A 25,217-nucleotide genomic window follows, 5' to 3' on the forward strand; every position below is an offset into this window, starting at 1 on the left:
TCCCTCTGAAGCAGAAGAGGATGACAGCTCTTACCTACCATATCAGCATTGCCATGGTAACAGCTCTCAGGTAGATCTGATCACTGTGACAGGACAGCAGAATATCAGAACACCTTTCACCTGTGTGATAGACAGTGTATTCAGAGCACAGAGTTACAGTTGAGCAGTAAGTGTTCATATCTTTGGAAAGTCAGGGCACAGAGCAGTGGAGGCCGGTGGGAGGAGATATAGGAGGACGTGCTCACTGTAATGGCTGGAATGGAATAAATGGAATGGTATCAAACATATGGAAACCACATGTTTGTCAGGGCTCAGAGTTAGAGTTCAGCAGTAAGTGTTCATATCTTTGGAATGTCAGATCTAAGTTTCCACCTTAAATAGGACATTCTGCTCTATCTCTGGGCATAGGTGTGTTCATAAACTGCCCTTGTAGTTGGTTGTTGTATAGAGACAGACAGACTGGTTTGACTTTAGTTTCAAAAGGCTTTGTACAGTATTCACACAGAGGCAAACTGTTTGGACAATGCCAATGTAATACTTTATTTGTGCATCTTCAATGTCAGTATTATTAAGATCCCTGTGAAATATCACCATCACTTTAAAACCATTGAGAAATGACAACAAGTATACAAAAAGTGTGTAACGACTCACTGTGGAACATCACTGCATAACAATATCAACACACAGCACAGCCACCCACCACCAATCAAGCACACTGCATCAATTGAAGAACCAGATGGTATAATTAGAGTATATATAATACGCAGTTCACAAACGTATGTCCCCACCGCAATTTTAAATTCAACAGCACAAACCTACTGAAGCATAAAACAATTTGTAAATAAAAACATCAATCATTGAACCTCAAGTGAAATACAGATAACACCTGTGCACCGATGCATCAAGTTCTAGACTAACACCAAGTTCTAGACTAAACATACCAAGTTATAGACTAAACACACCAAGTTCTAGACTAAACACACCAAGTTATAGACTAAACATACCAAGTTCTAGACTAAACATACCAAGTTCTAGACTAAACATACCAAGTTCTAGACTAAACATACCAAGTTCTAGACTAAACATACCAAGTTCTAGACTAAACACACCAAGTTCTAGACTAAACATACCAAGTTATAGACTAAACACACCAAGTTATAGACTAAACACCAATAAAACCACTTCCATAAGACAGCCACCACAAGTAATGCAAAGTCCAAAAAAGTCAAATTCTGTAGATAGAATGTGAGCAAAGCCAAACCTCTCACATTCACACTATTCACACAGACAGTCTTCTCTCACACGATTTCGATTTCTGATACATTCTCCAATCCACTCCGATCTCCTCTTAAAAACTCACTTGCTAAATACCCCTTACTTCCCTTCTACCACACTATCTTATTTCCCTCTTACAGTCCACCTCCTTAGATAATTACAATATAGCCTAATTTGGTTCCATTTCAACATATTTATTAGTAAAACCAAAGTGCTGTAGCATATATACATTAAATCAAATAGCCTAGTACACACACCAAAAATGTACTAATGTTCAAATCAAAAGGCTATTGCACAGAGAAACATGGATAGTCGGGTACATCGCAAATTCAGAACTGCTGGACAGTAACATAATAAACTAAAGTACTGATCATTGGGAACGAGGCTTGATCCATAAATAAAAAGGTTTTATAGGAAGCCTACCTTAAAAAACAAACAATCCATATGTTCAAATCAAAAGGCCTGATTAACGTGACATCAATAACACAGCCACATCCAGAGTCCACGGTGCAGACACATTCAGAATAAAAAAAGTAGACTATTTCGTTTAATGAAGGCCAAGAGAACAAGAAACACTTTTCAATGAGAAGAAAATGTTTGTTTTCAAAGATGTAACCTACAATGCAATACTGGTGATCATTTTAAGGAGAACAAAAACTACTTAGCCTACATTTGAACACCACCGCAGAAGCTTCGCTATTCGGTCTCTTTCCAATTAAGTAGCCTAGTTTTGTTGTTTGGCATCTTGAAGAGAACTAGGGCCTGTCACTCGCAGCCCACCTCTTCCAATGCATTGTGGAAAAGTGTGCATCGAATTTTACTAGATGAAGAGCCGAAATGAGTATAATATCCTGGGATTTAAACCATACTCAATTTCCTAAAATTCACATACTCTATTTTTGCATGCTGAGAATGTGTAATGTACGATTGCGTTGTTTCCCGCTATTCGTTGATTTCGGTAGCGCATCCCCATATCTAATTGATTTCGGTAGCACATCCCCATATCTCCAATCCACTCCGATCACCTCTTAAAAACTCACTTGCTAAATACCCCTTACTTCCCTTTTACTACACTATCTTATTTCCCTCTTACAGTCCACCCCCTTAATAATTACAACCTCGTCCACTGGCCCTTGTAAACTTCACATCAGAAAATATACATGGCTTATTCCTATACCTTATGGTCAGGTATCAATATACAATAGTATTTTCAGATCTAGTCAAGTTTGTGAGGGTAAGTAGATGAGGGCAAAATGTATATGAAATGTGATCTAAATGTCATTGATACATATGATAGGATTAGGCCCTTTAGAGTTGACATCCCCCTGACTGATGATGATTGGCTGTCCTAGACTGGTCTGCGGCAAGCGTAAGCTACCCATTGATTGGTTGAAGCTGCCTTGGCTGTAGTGTTGCTGGCCAAAGCTCTCCCGTGATTGGTCGAAACTAGCCTGCCTGTTTGGGTGACGATAGAAGCTGTCCCCTGATTGGTCGAAACTGCTCTGGCTGAAGAGTCGTTGGCTCATCCCATTGGCCCGTCTCTCAGAGGCGCTTCTCATTGGGTACCTCTGGCCTGTCTTGTACCAGCCTGTCTCTTTGAAAACAAACCAGATGTTGCCGGCCCAGAGGATAAAGTTTACAAAACCAAAGACCTGCATAGAGGTATAGAAAGAGGGTATTTAGAGTTTGGGTCTAAACATAAAAATGACAGATTCAGAATCAGAAAATGATTGTTTTAGACCTAGGACACCAGGTGGGTGCAATTAGTTATCAGGTAGAACAGAAAACCAGCAGGCTCCGGACCTCGTAGTGTAAGAGTTGAATACCCCTGCCATATAACGTGCACTACTTTTGACTAGGACCCATAGAGCTCTGGTCTAAAGTAGTGCACTATATAGAGAATAGGGTGCCATTAGGGATGCAACCAATGACTCACCACAGACGTGTTGAGCTCAGACCAGACTGGGTGGTGGGAAGCTGAACACCGGTTGGCTGGGCGTCTGCAGGCGGAGATGAGCAGGAGGACCTGGGTGGGATCTGTGGCTGACTTCACATCAGACAGAGCTTTGGCCCAGGCACAGGAGCTTACCAACCACATGAAGGCGAAGAGCACGGTCACTACAAAGTCCTGGTTAGGAGGGAGAGATGGAGGAGGTTATTATCAGATTTAATGAGATTGTGAGAGTTGAGGAAGAGAATAGGGTGAAGTTATAAATGAAATTTAAAGGGATATGGGACAAAAAGGCAGGACTAACATCAGGAGTAACATCAGGAGTAACATCAGGAGTAACAGCAGGAGTAACAGCAGGAGTAACAGCAGGAGTAACATCATGAGTAACAGCAGGAGTAACAGCAGGAGTAACATCAGGAGTAACAGCAGGAGTAACAGCAAGAGTAACAGCAGGAGTAACAGCAGTAACACAAACGTACAGCTAACTGGTATTTATAGAATGCAATGATTTACCACACCTTTCATAGGTAATCATCTTGAATCACATTTCTTTATATGCTAAGCTACACTTGCCCTGTAAATTATTAAATGTAATGTATCTCAATTAATACACACATAAATTATACAAATCCCATGGCATGAATGAACCAAAGGCAGCTCTTGATAAATAAATCAACTCACCACCAGTGGTCCTCTGTTACCCTCGCGGTACTTGTTCTGGTAGTAGATGTACACCACGGTGGCCAGCAGGGAGTAGAGGAAGGCAATGACTGCCACAGTCACAAAGAACTGAGCTGAGGAGGAGTAGTCTCCTACCAGGAAGATGGTCTCCTGTCTGTTCCCCTCACACAGTGTGGGATTGAAATGGATCTGCTGTAACCTATTAGATGACAGGAACAAGGAACATGGTCACAGTTAAAAACTTTAATTGAGTAATGCAAGGCTCTGATCACAGTGTAAGTAATTTAAAACTTAGCAGTGAAACTGCCAGATCCATTTGTGAAATTACAACAACAAAGATGTTATTTCGTTACTAGGTTGGAGGGGAAATCCTTCCATTACTAATGGGATCTGACCTGATTTGACAGGCTTTGAGAGGGAGGGAGGGAGGGAGGGAGGGAGGGAGAAGAGAAAGGGGGAGAGGGGAGAGAGAGAAGACACATCTAAGGAGATAGGGGTATATGTATTCCTCAGAGTCACCACATGATGCTCAGGAGTCTCAATTATACATCTTTCCACTGATCTCTAGGGGCCTCATTTATCAAAGGTGTTTGCACACAAAAAGAGACTAAACCTTGCATGCGCCAGGTTTCCCACAAAGGTTGGTATTTATCCATTTTGAAGTTGACGGGTAAGTGTGCGTATCTCCATGCACAGCTCAGACCATGCGTTTGCACGTCTAGTGGTTGAAGAATTGTATTACATGCTTCTATTGTTAATTTGGGGAAAATGGAGGTGTTTGACACACGGGAATTATGGTTTGATAATCAAAACATTAGAGCGTAAGCCTATGATAATATCGATGCATTTGCCGTTGGTAAGGATGTTGCATGACAGCATGTATAGCGTAATATGTTTCTTTTAATTGTATTATATAGGCCTAAATCATAATCATATTTTCTGACATGATGGGGTTTATTCCTGCTACACAGCAAATATTAGGCTCCCATTTGTCCATCGCTCCAATAGACAAGCATGCTGGAAAGCAAACAGACCAGTAGCCTATTTAAAATATTTTACAGTATGGGTAGGCTACAATACGCCTATTTTTGTGCAATAGAGACATCACATAGCCATTTTTTTTTATTTTTTATCTCAGAGCCTATACCAAGGCAGGAGATAGAAACACAATAATCTATTGATAAACAAAATATTGAACAACATTTCGTTTTTTGCATAGAAGTGTGGGCTGTAGCATTTACTTTTAAATTGTTTGAATAGACAATCAGTCTTGCTGAATGTGTTGCCAGTACTTGGTACTCTGTAGGCGGCATGCTTTGTTTGTTTGAAAAAGTCACTGCAAAAGATGAAAACATTCTGCCCATCTCTAAGAAATGTGATCAAATTTGCCTTTCGTTACGAAACTGACATGGCCCAGTTCCAACATTTCCCAAATCATACAGCAAATGAGGACGTTTTGTTACCATAAAAGGTGGGGTTGTAGCGCTTGTTCACGAGCGCACAAATATAGTATGGCTCTGATTTATCAATGAAAACATGCATATAATGTTGCGCGACAGTTTGATAAATCCCAATAATTTGTTACGCAAATCCTAGAATCTCCACGTATACCACAATTTATTAAGAAATGTATGCACGGTTGATAAATCAGGCCCCAGGAGTTGAAAGGTTTAAGGTCTTCAAGGGAGCAGGTAGACAGATACACATGAGATACTGAATATGGAAACAAATGAATAACTTCTGGGGGTCAGACAACGACTCTGACACCACTGTCTGTCTGACAGCTCCATATTTCATCAACTCAATGTTGTTTTCTTTTTCATCCATCTTTTCTAGATGAAAAATAAAACTCAGCCACCACATTGCCACCCTATCTTTCAAAACACATTCACAGGCAGAAAACAACACTATCATTGTCTCATCAAGGCTGTATCCCCACATGCACAGTAGATTAGAGAATGTCTCTTAGTCAGGTGTTGTAGAGCATTTATCTGGATAAATGTGACTTGTCTCTCAACGTGACGTACCCATGTGTGAGAAAGGACATGTGACAATGGTATGAGCCTTCTGCTCCAGTTTGCACATGACTGTAGTGTATTTCAATGTAAATTCTGTTGAATTCATGTTTTGGAGAATTTTGACCATGAACCACAATAAAATGGGTACAAGTATAGTAGTCAGACTGTGGAAAAACATGTCAGCATGTATTACCTGAAGGGATAGGCAAAGTTTACGGTGATGCTGAGGTTGCTCTGGCTCTTGTCTAGACATTCCACTTTAACCCGCAGGTGACCAGAGTACCCTCCACATGTTGCAAATGCACAGACGGCAAAGATCTTGGAAAACAAAAAGAAAATACCTCATTAGACTGCTACCCATTGAGCATTCTAGACACAGGCTGTGTCCCAAAATTGCACCATATTCCCTACATAGCGAACAACTTTCGACCAGAGCCCTTGGCCTGGTAAAAAATAGTGCACTACATAGGGAATAGGGTACCAGTTGGAATGCATCCATAGTTGCTCCTGGTCTCACCTCTCCTGTCTGGTCCTCTACAGAGCTGCTAGACCAGAAGCTGGAATTAATGGGCCACAGTGGACCATCTATATCAACACCCAGACAGAGGCTGACTCTGTGAAAGTAATTAGGGAACGTATGTGTAATATGGCATATGGTGTGGATACAGTATATGTTGGAAGGAGTTTTACAGTTGGTTGTCTTTAGGTTTTGTCAACGTGGGACTGTTGATCGATCCTTAAAGAAAAGAAAACCTGCTCTTGCCAGTATCGCTTAGGTTTATTAAGTCACTCTGTGTTTGTCAGAGCTTCAACTGCTGTTGATGAATGCAAACAGGTGAATGCATTTTATATCTCTGTATAGATCTATATTGGGAGTCTATACGGCATGCAAATCTTTCAAAGGGATGATTTGTCTATAATGTCTGTCAGTGATTGTGGGAGACTGACATCAGCATGTGGTACCGTTTTTTCAGGATCCGTCCGTGGGCATGGCAGGCAGTCAGATACTGTAGGCTACTGGCACTAATCTATTTTTGTTATCTGACTTTGACGCCTGTGAAAGGACTGAAGCATTGGTCAATTCTAATCAAGACCTAGTACTCCCACGCACGTGCACACACACACCAAGTAATTAGCCATCATCTTTAGCCTTTATCATAATTTAGAAAGACAACACAACTCATCTCTCCGATGAAAATGTTATGTTTGTTTGTTGTGTTTGTTTGTGTGGGTTTGTTTATCTATTAGAAAGAGAGAGATTGACAGGGGCAAGACAGAGACAGAGAGAGAGACAGAGAGACAGAGAGAGAGAGTGAGAGAGAGAGAGAGAGAGAGAGAGAGAGAGAGAGAGAGAGAGAGAGAGAGAGAGAGAGAGAGAGAGAGAGAGAGAGAGAGAGAGAGAGAGAGAGAGACAGACAGACAGACAGACAGAGACAGAGAGAGTTCCTGAAAGGGATAACATACAGCCAGGATACCACATCTAATTAAGTATGTGTGGCTATAATTAAAAGTCAGTGATTGGATGGATTTATAGAAGGATTGATCTGTCTGTTTTCTGCAAACCACCTGGTCATTCACTCATTAATATTCAAATGGGAAAAGGATGCATTCTAAATTATTCTGATCATTAATGACACATTAGAGAGAGAGAGGTGGTAGATGAAAGCTAGGGCTCGATTCAATCCTTAGCACTGAAGAGCTGCGTTGTAGAGTGATTGACATTTAAAGGCAATGTTAGCGGAAACTGCATTCACGGTAAACACTAGATGTGTCGGTTCAATCGGAAACTACATTTAAATTTAAATCGCACTATAATGCTGAACTTCAGCGCTGCGTATTTATTTGAGCCCTAATCTTGGCACCATATCTATTAAGCAGAATGATGATCCAGGTTTGGGATTATTATGAAAACAACTGAATAATTTAGAAATGGACTGACTGCAAACAAAGAGTCACCTACTGTGGGTTAAAGGGTGGGCAGAGCCCCATAGAGTGACTCAACCTGTTGGAATACTGTACATGACACACACACAGGTACACGCACACACACACTAAAAGACACCCCTGGAAACAACGTTTGATAACATTCCACCCACTAAACATAAATAATATTCCCTACAAACTAAATTGAAATTGAAAAAAAATATTTTAAAAACAGATGTATGCCAACAGATCACAGACTCAAACGGTTTGTCCAGTTGTCTGATGCCCCTCTCTGATGTCTTTGTCTCCTTCTACCATAGAACACATCCATACCTCATAACTGGATAATTATAATGCTTTATTATAGTGTTTAACCAGGAATGTACTTAAGAATGAAAATAAATTACCCACATTCCAAATATGAAAGAAAAAACTACTTACCGGAGCAAATATGACCATACACATTTAAAAAGCAGAGTGAACAAGTTCTACTCCACAAGAGGGTGTTAGCAGCTTTCTCCTCATACTGTTGTACTGTCACTGATGTAGATGGTACAAAGGGGGAGAGGAAGAGAGAGAGCAGAGAGAAAGAGATAGCAGAGTGCAGAGGTTGCCTGGAGGGAGGGGAGAGCAGAGACCAGATATCTGAAGGGAGGAGAGGAGAGAGCAAAGGGAGCTATCTGGGGTTGGGGTAGGTGTTGGGGGGTAGGGGAAAGAAGAGGATGTAGTGTAGAGACTCCTCTGTAGTATAACTGGATGTTTCTGTTCCTCTCTTTGAGGACATACCTACCTACCAGACACTGGTAGATACCAGATGGACATAACTGTAAAAGTGTGAGGATTCACCTAGCAGATTTCCACTCATAGTTTCAGCAGAGAGACAGAGACAGAGATACAGCCTTCAGAAAGTATTTACACCCTTTACTTTTTCCAAATTTTGTTGTGTTACAGCCTGAATTTAAAATCGATTAGATTGAGATTTTGTGTCACTGCCCTACACAAAATACCCAATAATGTCAAAATGGAATTATCTTTAAAAAAAATAATTATTAATTAAAAAGGAAAAACTGAAATGTCTTGAGTCAATAACTATTCAACCCCTTTGTTATGGCAAGCCTAAATAAGTTAAGGAGTAGAAATGTGCTTAACAAGTCACATAATAAGTTGCCAGTGGTGTAAAGTACTTAAGCAAAAATACTTGAAAGTACTACTTAAGTAGTTTTTTGGGATATCTGTACTTTACTTTACTATTTATATTTTTGACAACTTTTACTTTTACTTCACTACATTCCTAAAGATAATTATATACTTTTTACTCCTTACATTTTCCCTGACACCCAAAAGTACTCGTTACATTTTGAATGCTTAGCAGGGTAGGAAAATTGTCTAATTCACACACATGTCAAGAGAACATCCCTGGTCATCCCTACTGCCTCTGATCTGGCGGACTCTCTAAACACATGCTTTGTTTGTAAATTATGTCTGAGTGTTGGAGCGTGCCCCTGGCTATCCGTAGCCAGGTAGCTACTGGTAACTATTAGCAACTGTGGATAATTGGTTCCAAAATCGTTTCAAGCAGAAGAGTAGGTGTAAATATTCTAGCTAGCAACCATTCAGCTGTTTTTCTGATAACCTAATTATCTGAAAGGTAAAGGTTAGGTAGTTAGTAGTTTGCTAGCTACTGTACTCGAAATGTAGCTTGACAAAACAAATACAAATACCCAAACCACCAAGAAGTGTGTTTGTGGAAGTATCATTTTAATGTAGTGAGCTAGCCAGAGGGGAAAACGCTTCCTCATAAGTGCTTTGTGTAATCTGTGATCAGTAGTGCCTAACCTTTTTTAATAAAATAAAATACTTTAGTCCAAACTATAAAAATTACTTGGGCCTAAACTTAAATAAAAACAAATACATTTGAACACATATATAATTATTCATGATGCGTAGCCTTGTTGGGAATGGTTTAGTTACTTATTAATTCCTAATTACAATTTAGTCTCTAAATATAATTTCTGTGAACAAAAATAGTTCTACAAGCAGTTGCTAAAAAAAAAAAAATTGCTTGAAGTGTTTTGTCCAAATACTGGTGGAGTCAACTAATAAAAGAATGGACGACCTGACCAGAGAGGTCCAGGACCTGAAGAACAGTTTGCAGTTCTCCCAGGGTCAGCTCGATGAGTTTAAACAGGAGAACGGCAAGATGACAGCAATCTGTCATTGAGAGAGGACATCAGTTCTGTATGTGAATCCATGATAATGGGGATACTAATAAATAAAATCAAAACAGATGTGTCCAAAAAAGTCTCCTTTGTAATATGTGATAATTTTCCATCCAGTTGCAACAAAACAAGTTACACAATTATTAATTTTGTACCTACTGTAGCAAATGGAAGAGGCCGTAGTAAAGACCCTTGTGACAATATTCCAGGGAGATCTGCAAGATGATATTTCAACTCTACAATGCTGCTGAAATAATAGATGCAAGCAAATCTCAAGTGCCTTGCACCATAGAGTTGGACAGATTTTTGAAATACAATGTAGACTTTAATATCATGACTTTATTAATGCAGACTCCAATACAGACATCAAAGATTGTGATACATTTATAATCTTCTTCAAGTCAACTAGACAGCCAACAGATCACAGACTCAAACGGTTTGTCCAGTTGTCTGATGCCCCTCTCTGATGTCTTTGTCTCCTTCTTTCTGTGTGTGTCTGTATCTACCTATCTCTGTCTGTCAGTGTCTCTGTGGTTGTGGATCCCTCTGATCATTTTTTGTTTGTAATTGTAGTTATTGTACTTATAATTCTGCCATTGTGAATGATTCATAGTTTTACATTTCACTCTGTTTTCTGCCTGTCCAGGTTGGTGGAGGGCTGGTTGATGCTGGACTGATTTAAAGGAAGGCCCCAAGCATATTGGCAGATTATCAGACTTCCGGCACACATTTGTTTAGAGCAGGGCTGACCAAAGTGTGGGCCGCATCTGATTACTGAAATTACATTTCTGCCCACCAAGTCCAAAAACTTGGGCATCCTCTGGTCTGGGGGGTAGACCCCTTTCCTGCAGTAGAGGCCTCATGGGTGGAATGTTATTAATATGTTTCAGAATTTCATAATTAATCAACATTATTTTTTTTAAATCATGTGATTCTATGTCAAACGGTTTTGTTATATTTCAGTCTTCTGTCATGTATACAAAGTATAATATTTGGATGCAAACTCAAAATTGAATACATTTCAACTGTATATCTGACATGGTACAGGTGTCTTCTTTTTTTTAAACCATGTGTGTGAGGTCTATACTTTTGTTTCAAAGTAGGGTTCAGATCCCCCCCTGAGGCAGAATGAAGGATTTGTAAGTGATGCCCCATTTACTGAATTACACTGATATAGATTTAAGAACATGTTTTCATCTTCATTGATTTATTGAAAATAAGTTTTGAAAAAACCAGACAGATTTCAGATAGAAATGCGAGTATAGATCTATCATTCTCATTGATAGCAGTTTTGCAGCTTTAATAGCTTATGTCACTGAAAGCATATTATTTATGCCCCTTTGTTCAACCCTTGTCCAGGAACACTTCTACGATCCATCATCCAACAATGGATTTATAGCGCTAAAACTTAGGAACCTCCGGAGGACTCTTCAGGATGACCAAAGACGATACACGCAGAAGTTCAAGCCAAGTGATGCCCCCGGACCACCAGCGAACAGGGGGTGAAATGACTTTTTGTGACATATCTCATTCTTATTGTGTTTGCTCTGTTCCTACCTCTTGGACCGGTTCTCTCTCTCTCTCTCTCTCTCTCTCTCTCTCTCTCTCTCTCTCTCTCTCTCTCTCTCTCTCTCTCTCTCTCTCTCTCTCTCTCTCTCTCTCTCTCTCTCTCTCTCTCTCTCTCTCTCTCTCTCTCTCTCTCTCTCTCTCTCTCTCTCTCTCTCTCTCTCTCTCTCTCTCTCTCTCTCTCTCTCTCTCTCTCTCTCTCTCTCTCTCTCTCTCTCTCTCTGTGTGTTTGATTTCTGTCTGTCTCTTTCAGTGTTTGTGTGTCTGAGTGTCTCTCAGAAACTGTAGAAGTTGTTTATGATCTTTTTGTTTGTAATTGAAACAATAATTATGTTTTAGTTTATCTCATGTAGTATTTTAAATACATTTTGTTTATGTTTTCCAGCCTGGAACTAGCATCCCTTCACTCTACGAGAATTCTGAGACGTCCGAGAAAATCCAACAACCCTAGCTGGTGTGCCTTGGTCATCCTAACGGACCAACCTGCCAGTACATGGTCCTCACAAAGAATGACAACGTTGCAGTGAGGGCCTAACCTGTGCTACCGATAAGATGTTCAAGCTTTACTGGTTTTGCAACTTGGCATACCCTTTACAATTCCAGTCAGTTTTCTCTTTCTTCTAGTATGTTTATAACATGCCCATCTCTGGTGGAAAAAGATCTGGTCATGGAGTCATGGAGCTCATTGCCAAGCTCGAGGCTGGACAATATGTCTTAATTTAACTTATGTACGTGTGTCCGAAATGTAAGCAATCAATCTCTGGAAATGTCACGAAACTAATCAGAGGAATCCATGCCATGTCCGATGGACAGGACTTTACTATTATTTGTCGTCAAAATGGTTGCCAAAGAATCTAAACATCTTTATATAGATCATTCTGAGATTTCAAACACAGGACAGCTTGAATTAACGGACAATGTCCAAGGTCTCTTAGAGGAACCTTTTGACCAAGACAGGGCAACAACATCCACTAACATTGTGGAAAATACCGGCCTAGACACTTCAGTTGATGTCGCTGTTCAAGCTTTGATGCAGGAATATGAAAGTGCAAGAAACATGTTTGTAGAGGTGGACACTGCCTATAAAATGTGTTAATACTTCTCTGAAAAACTCTCTCTTGTGAAGCCCATAGAAATATTCCTTGGGCACAGAGCTGATACAGCCAGAAAGTGACAAACGTACTAGCATCTGACATATGTCAGTATATTTCTATCATTAACACTATTAAGTTTCTCTTCAGTAATGAGAGAATGCAGAGCCTCTATATGCAGTCTAAAAGAAGTGTAGATGGTAAAATGGTGACTATTGTGATGGTGCACAGTTTGAAACTCATCCATTGTACAGTAGGTGTCCAGATGCCTTACGGATACAATTGTACTTTGATGATTTGGAAACAACCAATCCTTTGGGTTCTAAAACCAAAATGCACAAAATGGGGGCTGTATATTTCTCTTTGAGGAACTTGCCTTCTGAGTATAACTCTTCCCTTAGAAACATCCACCTGTGCCTCCTGTTAATTCCATGGATAGAAAAGTTTTTGGGTTTGGCAAAATATTGGAGCCACTGTTAGACATTAGATGTTTTGAAAGTCATGGTATTGAGATCGAAATGTAAGGTCAGAGCCATTTGCAAACTGCTCAACATGTGTTTAATGAAGATAAGCTTGAGAAACATAATAGAGATTATTATCAACAGCAAGTCAGGTTTAATGATTCCAGCTCAACAGGTATTAAGGGGGACTCCTATTTGAACACACTTCAATACTTTCATGTAACTTTCATGTTTGTGTAGACATAATGCATGATGTATTAGAAGATGTGGCCCCTTTGGAAGTAAAAATGATGTTACGGCATTTTATCTATGACGAAAAACTGTTCACTTTGGAACAGTTAAACAACAGAATATCTATTTTGTATTATGGGTATGGGAATGAGAAGAATAAGCAGAGCGTAATATCGGAAAATCCCATAAAACAAACGGCCACTCAAATGTGATGTGTCATCCTTTTCTTGCCTTTCTTACTAGACCTCGTTAGTGTGCAAAGTCTGAATTGGCAGTTCACTCTTCTGAGGGAAATATGCAGCATAATATTTTCCCCTGTAATCACAAATGGACTAGCTGTGATTTTAAAGCAGTTGATTATTGACCATCACAAACTATTTAAAACCCTCGATCCAGTTGGGCCGCTCATCCCTAAGCATCATTTCATGATTCATTATGGGCGTATGATTGCAATGTTTGCACCACTTGTAAAGTTATGGTGCATGACATTTGAAAGTAAGCACTGCCCAATGAAATGCCGAACTCATGTAGCCTGCAACTACAAAAATATTTCAAATTGTATAACTTTATGGTACTCTATAAATTGTATGAATCAGTTGAATAAATTGTTATGTTTTTATACACATCTTTCCCAGTCATTTACAGTATTTTAAATTGGATTTAAGTAGAAAAAAACACAATATGTGTAAAAAAAACTAAACATATGGCCATGGCCTTATTTCTATTACAACATATTGGATGACTGTCATTCAGGCTACTACATGATACTATCATTTTCCCTATACCCATCATGAGGTTGCTACAACCTAGCCCACGAATGAGAGAAAAATGTGAGTAATCAAGGTGACAGACAGTGACACATTCAATACTGCCTTGCACACTCTTGCCTGCATCTAGCTGATCTAGAGTGTAATCATTAGTCCAACAGTTACAAACAAGAGTTTCTATTGGACAAATTCAGGTATGTTTATCCCCGTTTTGTTCTGGTTGCTTCCGTTAAAGAAACGTTTTACAACAGAATCGTCAGAATGAATACACCCCTGATCACCTGCAAACACAGTTCACTTTCATATCAGCCACATACAAACAGCATGATCACTTTGCTCGTAGTATAATCTACACGCTCTCCACCTCTCACCTTTTCCCTCCGCTTATGGACTTCAGTGCACAACACAACAGCTGTCTGTGACCAGGCGAATAAACCTTTCCAAGCCAAACCTTCATACCATAACCGCTAAAAGCTACACACAGCCTACATTGTTGTCACCATATTAGCTAACGTCAATGTCAACATAGGGGGGTGTGAGAGAGAGAGGAGAGAGAGAGACTATCGAAATGTATTATCTTTGCAGCTATATCATCTGGCATTAACCACATATTTTGCTGCACACTTGTTGTGCAGCAAGGCTGCACAGGTCCAGCATTTTGTCTAACAAGAATAACATAACTGTCACAACTTCGGCCGAGGTTGCCTTCCCTCCTTGTTCGGGCAGGCTTTGCGTTCGTTGTCACCGGCTTACTAACCACTGCCACCCCAATCATCATCACAATTGTCTCGTCTTGTCAATCACACACACCTGTTTCCTATCCCCTAATTAGTCTGTGTATAAATGTTCCCTCTGCCCCCTTGTTCTTGTGGGTGATCTTTTTATATATATATATTTTTTTGGGGGGGGTAGATCAGCTTAGAATTGCAGATAGATTGTAACTTCCATCAATGTAATTGTCTGCATCACTTCCAATCCCCCATGTTTTATATATATATAAATATAAATACATACATATACACATATACATATACATACATACACACACACATACATACATACATACATATCCTTTAAAATATATATATATTCCCCTTTATTACTTTCCAACCCCACCACCCTTTCCCTACTTGGAGTAAACTAGTGAACAACAATGCTTAGGCCTCTACTTCCAGCTTATACCTACTATCTACATTTTATGGACACAGTCAATTTTACAATAATTATATTTTGTTTGTTTTGTCGCCTGAACTTCCTCTACTCTCAACCTCTCCGATCATTTTCATGATGTCCATCCGGTTTGCTTCTATATGCCATATCTTTCTAACTGTCACGATCGTTGAGAGACGGGTCGGACAAAGGTGCAGCGTGAAAAGCGTACATGTTTATTAACTAAATAAACATTCAACAAAACAAGAAACAACGTAACGCTATACACATACCAGCCTAACAGGAACAAGATCCCACAATACACAGTAGGCAATAGGCTACCTAAGTATGATCCCCAATCAGAGACAATGAGCAACAGCTGCCTCTGATTGGGAATCACACCCGGCCAGACATAGAAATAGAAAACCTAGAACCTAAACATAGAATATCTAACATAGAATTCCACACCCTGACTCAACAAACAAGAAAGAGTTCTATAGGTCAGGGCGTGACACTAACTGTGCTCTTTCACAAAAGCTCCCAACCTACAACCTATATACTTATTATGGACACAGTATGCTTACATTATTAGTTATCTTGTTATTATTTGTTGTTAGTTGTAATTAGTCCCATCCTTCAATTCCATTCAACACCTCCCATCTATCTTTTAACACCATCCATATAGGATTTCTATTTGCCATATATATTTCAACTGTACTGTGATGTCTTACAAAAGTTCTGAACCTTTCTATTCTCATTGTTTCTACAGATTGTGAATTGAAAATAAACATTTTTGCTAAAAGTATTATTATGTTTTTGATCGATTGACTATGACTTTTCAGATCACCCAGTAATGCTATCTGCAAGGTTAGCTCCAGGTAAATATTGCAGTCCTTTATCCATTCCTGGACCTGTGTCCAAAAACAAGCTACAAATGGACAGTACCAAAACAAATTATCTAATGATTCTGTCTCTTCGCAGCAAAATCTGCAGAGCTGGGAATATTGTATCCCCCATATAAATAGCATTCTATTGGTAGCAATAATTGTATATAATAATTTAAATTGAAAGATTCTACGTTTTGAATCCGGTGTCGTTTTGCGTATCAGTTCATAAACACTATACCATGGGATCGGTACGTCAAAAATCTCTTCCCAACTATTTTGCAATCTATATGGGACGGCTGTCAATCCTTTGGTCCTTAAATGAAACTGATGTACTTTTTTATTTATCACAGTTTTCCTTAACCAATTAGGTTCTTTAATGCAAGGCCGACAGACAAGTTTCTTACTTTCTCCCCCTTCCACTTTCCTCTTCCATTTTTGCGGTAAGGCTGCAATTATTTGGTTGTAATTTTGGGTAGAGCAGACATTTCCATATGTTTTTGTTAGCTGCATGTGCGACATAACTCCACCAGTCCTACCAATGATATCATTTACGAAGATTATACCTTTTTTAAACATTTTGTCAAAAAAATAGGTTTTATGTCAATTATTATATTTCAGTTTAACCACAATATTTGTTGCATTATTTGCTCTGTAGTTTCTGGAGGATTAAATTGAAATTGCAACCAACTTTCTATGGCTTGTTTTAGAAATTGTGGTATTTGGGAGATGATCTCCTTTTCAAATAACTGAAAGTGAGTGGTTCTAACCTGAATAAAGGGAAAAAGGCCATTCTTGAACATTGGGTGAGACAATCTTACTAATTTGCTAGAGAACCAGTTCGGATTTAACTATAACTTTTGTATGACTGAAGATTTTAGTGTTAGGTCTAATGCTTTAATATTTAATAATTTCTGTCCTCCGAATTCATATTCATTATATAAATAGGCCCGTTTAATTTTGTCTGGCTTGCCGTTCCAAATCAAATGGAATATTTTTTTCTCATATAATTAAAAAAACTGTTCGCTAGGCGTAGGCAAGACCATAAGCAAATAGGTAAACTGTGATAATACTAAAGAGTTAATCAGGGTAATTTTTCCACAAATTGACAGGTATTTACCTTTCCATGGCAGCAAGATCTTATCTATTTTTGCTAACTTTCTATAAAAATTTATTGAAGTGAGATCATTTATTTCCTTTGGGATATGTATTCCGAGTATATCCACATCACCATCAGACCATTTTATTGGTAAACTACATGGTAATGTAAAATTTGTATTTTTTAGTGATCCAATACGTAATATAGTACATTTGTCATAATTTGGTTGTAATCCAGAGAGGTTAGAAAATGTATCTAGATCCTCTATGAGGCTGTGGAGGGATTCTAGTTGTGGATTTAAAAGAAAACGTGAATCATCAGCGTACAATGACACCTTTGTTATTAAGCCCTGGCTTTCTAATCCCCTGATATTATTGTTGGATCTGATTTTAATAGCTAACATCTCGATGGCCACAATAAATAGATATGCCGATAGTGGAGAACCATGTTTCACTCCTCTTGACAGTTTAAAACTTTCTGAGAAATAGCCATTATTTACTATTTTACACCTAGGGTTACTATACATGATTTTGACCCATTTTATAAGAGATTCTCCTAAATGTAAATGCTCCAGGCATTTATATATATATACCCCAGTCGTACTTTATCAAATGCCTTTTCGAAGTCTGCTATGAATAGCAGGCCTGGTTTCCCAGATTTTCCACAGTGTTCTATTGTTTCCAATACTTGCCTTATATTATCTCCAATGTATCTTCCATGTAAAAAACCTGTCTGATTAGAATGAATAATATCCAACAATACCTTTTTAATTCTATGCGCTATACATTTTGCTAGAATTTTTGCATCACAACACTGAAGTGTAAGGAGCCTCCAATTTTTTTTATGGACTGGATCTTTATATTTTCCACTTGTATCCTGTTTCAGTAATAATGAGATCTTCTTCTTGAGTGTCAGATAATCTACCATTTACATAGGAGTGGTTAAACATGCTAATAACGGTCCTCTAAGTATATCAAAAAAGGTTTGTGTATAAGTGTTCCCTCTGCCCCCTTGTCCTTGTGGGTGATTGTTAATTGTGAGAGTAATGTAGCTCGGTGGAGCTACTCATAACATTGTGTTGCCAGGGTAGATTTCCCCCTGTGCCTTTTTATTATTGGATTCCGTTACAGTGTAATTGCCAGGGATGTTTGTTTCCCCTGTGCCTGTTTCGTTGATTGCTATTGGAGCGCATTTCTGTGTCAACAAAGGAATAAACTCTGTATTCCGTGATTACCCTCCTGCGCCTGACTCCTTTCACCACACTCACCACAGAATTACCCACCCGCTATGGACTCAGCAGGAGAAGAGCGCATGCCTGGAGTCGTGGCACGGGTCCAGGAGCATTCCACGATGCTGGCCAGCTTGGGGGAAGCGATGGATCGGGTTCTTCAGGTTGTCCAACGCCTGGAGAGGAGAAGACCCGATCTTTCGAGACCAGCTGGCCAACTGGATCCAGCCATCTACACCCCAGCATCCGGAGGGATCCAGATATCCCGACCACGGGCATTTGATGGGACGGCGGCGCTGTGTCAGGGATTCCTCCTCCAATTGGAGCTTTACTTCGCCAGCATCAGACCGGCGCCATCGGAGCGGGAGAAGGTGTCTGTCCTCGTTTCCTGCCTCTGTGGGAAAGCCCTGGAGTTGGCCAACGCGGTGTGGAACGAGGGAGGAGTCGCGCTGGAGGACTACAGGGAGTTTGCTCGCCTCTTTCGGGCGGTCTTCGATCACCCGCCTGAGGGTCGAGAGGCGGGTGAGCGGCTGGTCCACCTGAGGCAGGGGACGAAGACCGCGCAGGACTTCGCGTTGGAGTTTCGGAAGCTGGCAGTGGTGTCCGGGTTGAACGAGCGGGCCCTGATCGACCACTTCCGGTGCCATCTGCGGGAGGACGTCCGACGGGACACCATGTTGTCCTTCGATAAACTGGTGGACATGGCCATTCATTTGGACAACCTGCTGGCAGCCAGAGGACGTCCTGGTAGGGGTCTGCCCGTTTCCACCCCGGACGACTCGGATCCTGAGCTGATGAAGCTGGGTGGAGCCGCCGGCCGAGAGAGCGGAGGAGGCCAGCAACAGTTCCACTCTGGTGTACACCACATGTCGTAGTCAACGTTCTTTTGGGCCGGGAGGTGGCAGGCAGGGCACTCACGCATCACCCCAGGTATCGAACACCCACACTTGTTCAGAGCCCTCTGTTGCGCACTGTACCCTACCTATCCACTTTCCCGATCACATGGTAGTTCCCCAGTGTAAGACGCTAATCGATTCAGGCGCAGCTGGGAACATTATGGACAGGGCATTCGCACGCCGTCAAGGCATTTCATTGGTTCCCCTCTCCATTCCACTCTCTATCAGAGCACTCGATAGTCGACCATTAGGGTCCGGGTTTGTTACGGAAGTCACTATACCGGTCACCATGATCACCCAGGAGACCCTTGGCTAGCACTCCACAACCCCACCTTCTCATGGCCGCAGAGGGCTCTCACGGGGTGGTCGCTCCACCATGCGCATTGCCCCCGAATACCTCGATTTGGCGCAAGCGTTTTCCAAGACGCGTGGTACTAAATTACCACCTCATCAGGCAGGGGATTGCACGATAGACCTTCGGGTAGACGCTGTACCTCCCAGGAGTCATGTGTACCCCCTGTCGCAGGCTGAAACAGAGGCTATGGAAAAATACGTCGCCGAGTCCCTGGGCCAGGGGTACATACGTCCCTCCACTTCACCCGCCTCCTCGAGTTTCTTCTTTGTGAAGAAGAAAAATGGCGGTCTGCGCCCGTGCATTGATTATCGATCACTGAACTAGGAGATGATAAGATTTAGTTATCCTCTCCCCCTCATTCCTTCAGTGATTGGGTCAATGCATGGGGCGCGCGTCTTCACAAAGCTAGATCTCAGGAGTGCGTACAACCTGGTGCGTGTTTGGGAGGGGGATGAGTGGAAGACGGCATTCCGCACAACCACGGCACATTATAAATACGTGGTGATGCCCTACGGTTTGATGAATGCTCCATCCGTCTTCCAGTCCTTTGTGAACGAGGTGTTTCAGGACATGCTTGGTCGCGGTGTAGTGGTCTACATCGATGACATCCTGGTGTATTCCGCTACTCGCGCCGAGCATGTGTCCCTGGTTCGCAAAGTGCTGGCCAGAATGTTGGAAAATGACCTTCAGCAGTCCGTCTCCTTCCTCGGATACTGCATTACCACCTCAGGTGTGGAGATGGAGGAGATTGCATTTCAGCCGTGCGTATTTGGCCGACTCCAACCACAGTTAAGGAGGTACAGCGATTCCTTGGCTTTGCCAACTACTACCAAAGGTTTATCCGGGGCTTTGGAAAGGTTGCAGCTCTCATCACATCCCTGTTGAAGGGTGGGCCGTCCCAGCTCCGCTGGTCTGCTGAGGCGGATCTGGCCTTCAGGAGACTGCGGGGTCTGTTCACCTCAGCTCTGGTACTGGATCACCCCGATCCATCACTACCGTTCGTAGTGGAGGTGGATGCGTCCGAGGTAGGGATAGGCGCTGTCCTGTACCAACGCTCAGGCATGCCACCCAAGCTCCGCCCCTGTGCCTTCTTCTCGAAGAAGCTCAACCTGGTGGAGCAGAACTACGACGTTGGTGATCGGGAGCTGTTGGCTGTTGTCCGAGCTTTGACCGCGTGGAGGCATTGGCTTGAAGGGGCGAAACACCCTCTCCTCGTCTGGACGGACCACCGTAACCTGGAGTACATCCGGGCAGCGAGGAGGCTGAATCCTCGCCAGGCCAGGTGGGCCCTATTATTTACCCGGTTTGATTTTACACTATCATACATTCCGCGTACGAAGAACGTGAAGGCAGAAGCACTGTCCCGGCTGTATGACACAGAGGAGAGGCCCAGAGACAACACCCCCATACTCCCGGCCTCCTGCATTGTGGCGCCGGTAGTATGGGCGATTGACGCGGATATAGAGCGGGCATTACGCACAGATCCATCTCCAACGCAGTGTCCAGCTGGGCTGCGGTACGTGCCTGCTCTTATCCGTGATCATCTGATCTTCTGGGCACACACATCACCCTCCTCTGGTCACCCAGGTATCGGTCGTACAGTACGCTGCTTGAGCGGAAAGTACTGGTGGCCTACCTTGGCTAAGGACGTGAGGGTGTAAGTCTCCTCCTGCTCAGTGTGCACCCAGAGTAAGGCACCTAGGCACCTCCCAGCGGGTAAGCTATAACCGTTACCAGTTCCACAACGACCATGGTCTCACCTTAGCATTGATTTTCTAACTGATCTTCCCCTCTCCCAAGGTAACACCGCCATTCTGGTCGTTGTGGACCGCTTCTCCAAGTCCTGCCACCTCCTTCCTCTGCCCGGTCTCCCCACAGCCCTGCAGACTGCGGAGGCCCTGTTCACTCACGTCTTCCGGCACTACGGGGTGCCAGAGGATATAGTGTCCGACCGAGGTCCCCAGTTCACGTCCAAGGTTTGGAAGGCGTTCATGGAACGTCTGGGGGTCTCGGTCAGCCTGACCTCTGGGTTCCACCCCGAGTCAAATGGGCAGGTGGAACGGGTAAATCAGGATGTGGGTAGGTTCCTGCGGTCCTACTGCCAGAACCGGCCGGGGGAGTGGTCGGTGTTCTTGCCATGGGCAGAATATGCCCAGAACTCTCTCCGCCACTCCTCTACTAACCTAACACCATTTCAATGTGTTTTAGGTTACCAACCGGTTCTGGCACCGTGGCACCAGAGCCAGACCGAGGCGCCTGTGGTGGATGACTGGTTTCGGCACGCGGAGGAGACGTGGGACGCTGCCCACGTTCACCTCCAGTACGCCGTGCATCGTCAGAAGGCCAACGCTGACAGTCACCGCAGTGAGGCCCCGGTCTTCGTACCGTGGGATCGGGTCTGGCTCTGGACCCGGAATCTGCCCCTCCGCCTGCCCTGCCGGAAGCTGAGCCCGCGGTTTGTGGGGCCGTTCAAAGTCCTGAGGAGAATCAACAAGGTTATGTATAGGTTGTTACTCCCCCCTGATTACCGTATTAACCCTTTGTTTCATGTGTCTCTCCTCAGGCCGGTGGTGGTTGGTCTGCTCCAGGAGTCTGAGGTGCGGGAGGTTCCTCCACCTCCTCTGGACATCGAGGGTGCCCCGGCGTACTCTGTCCGCTCCATCCTGGATATGAGGCGTCGGGTGGGGGGCCTTCAGTACCTCGTGGAGTGGGAGGGGTATGGTCCGGAGTAACAGTGCTGGGTCCCGGTGAGGGATATCCTCGATCCCTCCCTGTTGCGGGATTTCCACCGTCGCCATCCAGCTCGCCCTGCTCCGCGTCCTCCTGGCCGTCCCCAAGGCCTGGGTAGTTGTGCTGCTGGAGCTGCGCCACAAGGGGTGGGTGCTGTCATGACTTCGGCCGAGGCTGCCTCCCCTCCTTGTTCGGGCAGGCTTCACGTTCGTCGTCACCGGCTTACTAACCACTGCCGCCCCAATCATCATCACAATTGTCAATCACACACACCTGGTTCATATCCCCTAATTAGTCTGTGTATAAGTGTTCCCTCTGCCCCCTTGTCCTTATGGGTGATTGTTAATTGTGAGAGTAATGTAGCTCGGTGGAGGTACTCATAACATTGTGTTGCCAGGGTAGATTTTCCCCCTGTGCCTATGTATTATTGGATTCCGTTACAGTGTAATTGCCAGGGATGTTTGTTTCCCCTGTGCCTGTTTCGTTGATCGCTATTGGAGCGCATTTGTGTGCCAACGAAGGAATAAACTCTGTATTCGGTGATTACCCTCCTGCGCCTGACTCCTTTCACCACACTCACCACAAAAACATATTAAAAAACATGTCTATAGCCTAAGTGCAGAACATTCAATTGAAGGATATTGTTACGGTGTAAAATAAGACACTTGCCTTATCTCTGTCAGACAGTTTATGTTGACAAATTCCAGATCTCTATTGATGCCTTTTATTTAGGAGCAGTTTATGTCACATACATCCATTGTCAGACCCATGAAGACCCTGAACCATGTCTATTGCTAGTGAGTCGAAAAATGTACTTGATACGATTGTGATGTGTAGTTGTCTCACCTAGCTATCTTAAGATAAATGCACTAATTGTAAGTCGCTCTGGATAAGAGCATCTGCTAAATGACTAAAATGGAAATGTAATCGAACAAGAGTGCTCCCAGAAATCGGAGGACACGTAAAGTTGGTCATGGAGCCTCTCTTCATAAATTCAGTGGCAAACTTAAGAGAAGTCAAATAAATGTATAAATGATGATCAATTTATTAAGAAGCTAACCAGAAAATGTGGGGATGATATGCATTCTCTCTTTCAAAGTCGCACTGAAAATTCCCTGATTTCAAGTAATGAAATAACCCCCCAAAATTATCAATGACTTTAAGCCCAATAAACCCAATCCCTTAACATTGGGATATCATGATATGATAGGCAGTAGACAGAATACCCATTGATGACAGGAATAGCAACACAAAGTGAGCATAAGCTTATGGCCAGAAAAAGACAATAGTTGTGTGAAAACAGGGGCCACAGAGTTGAGGAACCTTACTTTGTTCAACACAGTGCCCTGCTCTTCATACAGGAAAAAACGATTTATTACAAAATGTGGAAGACAAAGATTTACCACTGCAGTGTAAACGCCACATGACACATTGTCACTCTGTATGGAGTGAGTGACCATGTTCATTGACCATTCCCTGGGTCAGCCCCTGGCCATGATGAATCCACTGAAAGGTTATAAAAGACCAAACAAAATGCCTTCAAAGCAGTTGCCCCCAGGGCAGAAGAACGTAGAGCCACCTAGAGAAAAGTTAGTTGGTTCCCTCAAACAGCAAGGTTGTACAGTTGCCCCCAGGGCAGAAGAAAGTAGAGCTACCTAGAGAAAAGTTAGTAGGTTCCCTCAAAGCAGCAAGGTTGTACAGTTTCCTCAAGGGCAAAATAATTTGCGCCAGCTAGAGAAATGCTTATCGCTATTTGCCCTCACAAAGCTGCGAGGTTGTAAAGTTTCCCCCAGGGCAGAAGAAAGTTGAGCTAGCTTAGCTAGCTTAGTAGCCAGATAGTTTTATCTTATCTATAAAATGTGGAATTCCAAGTAGTAAGCATGCTTTTGGTAGCTAAGTATCTAGTTTGCTATCTTAACATTGGAAACGAGAATATTGTAGCTAGCTAACTAGCTAGCAGCTATCTTACATTAGCTAGCTAGATTATCTAGCTTCCAAGCTAGCTAATGTAGCAAGATAGCTGGCAACTAGAGTAAATTTTTGCATTCAGTATCTAATTAGTAGATAGCTCAAACCCAGTGCACTAACAATGAAATGTGGAAAAACTTGCCACTACCCAACTTACGTTTTCTACTACAAAAGTTTTTGCTGCTGTCAACTAAGTTTATTTTCAAACCAGTTAGTCCCGCTCACCAGCATCCTCTCCGTGGTGAGGTTCTGCCTCTGCCCCATTTATATTGGACACCTGACGTAACCAATCAGAATAGTTTCTGCCCTCAGGGGGTCTTACAATAACTAAAACTCCTAAGAGCCTTTAGTTAATTTGGAACCACCCACAAACATGTTAGAGCTAACACGTGTGGGCTCCTTATTTTCTGTTTACAACCTGTTGCTCATAGGATTTTCGCTGGTTTGGGCGTTGAACTGCTTACAATTCTACAGCCCCACTAATCATAGCTATTACCCTGTTAAAGGTCCAGAGTGCTGGGGAGCTGTCCATGGTGCTGAAACATGTGAAGCTCAATGACAGGGAACTAGAGAAGAGCTTATTTCAACTGTTAAAACTCCAGTCCAGAGTTGGGAGATTTAAGGTGCTCAGATGCTTAGACCCAGATAATAGATGACAGCCTCTGGCAGGGTCTGACTCTCAGAACAGAAGGAGGGAAGAAGCCTGGTGGAGAATACCAAGGGTT

General features: G+C 42.4%; 1 protein-coding gene across 2 annotated transcripts; it reads right to left on the bottom strand.

Moving 5' to 3' along the window:
• Window positions 1–537: 537 nt before the first annotated feature.
• On the bottom strand, window positions 538–8,465 carry LOC121575058 (synaptoporin-like). 2 transcript variants are annotated; one of them, XR_006002288.1, is made up of 6 exons: window positions 8,290–8,465; window positions 6,119–6,243; window positions 3,908–4,106; window positions 3,212–3,403; window positions 2,301–2,927; window positions 538–1,345 (listed from the first exon to the last, which is right to left on the bottom strand). XR_006002288.1 is itself a non-coding variant. In XM_041887868.1 (5 exons), exons 1-5 carry the CDS (start codon window positions 8,311–8,313, stop codon window positions 2,547–2,549), a joined length of 921 nt encoding a protein of 306 aa, XP_041743802.1. In that variant the 5' UTR covers window positions 8,314–8,465; the 3' UTR covers window positions 538–2,546. The 2 variants fall into 2 exon arrangements, 1 of the variants encoding a protein (XP_041743802.1); XM_041887868.1 differs by having other exon boundaries at window positions 538–2,927.
• Window positions 8,466–25,217: the final 16,752 nt, after the last annotated feature.

This window comes from Coregonus clupeaformis, chromosome 10 (genome assembly GCF_020615455.1).
Source record: "Coregonus clupeaformis isolate EN_2021a chromosome 10, ASM2061545v1, whole genome shotgun sequence".
In the NCBI taxonomy this organism is placed as follows: domain Eukaryota; kingdom Metazoa; phylum Chordata; class Actinopteri; order Salmoniformes; family Salmonidae; genus Coregonus; species Coregonus clupeaformis.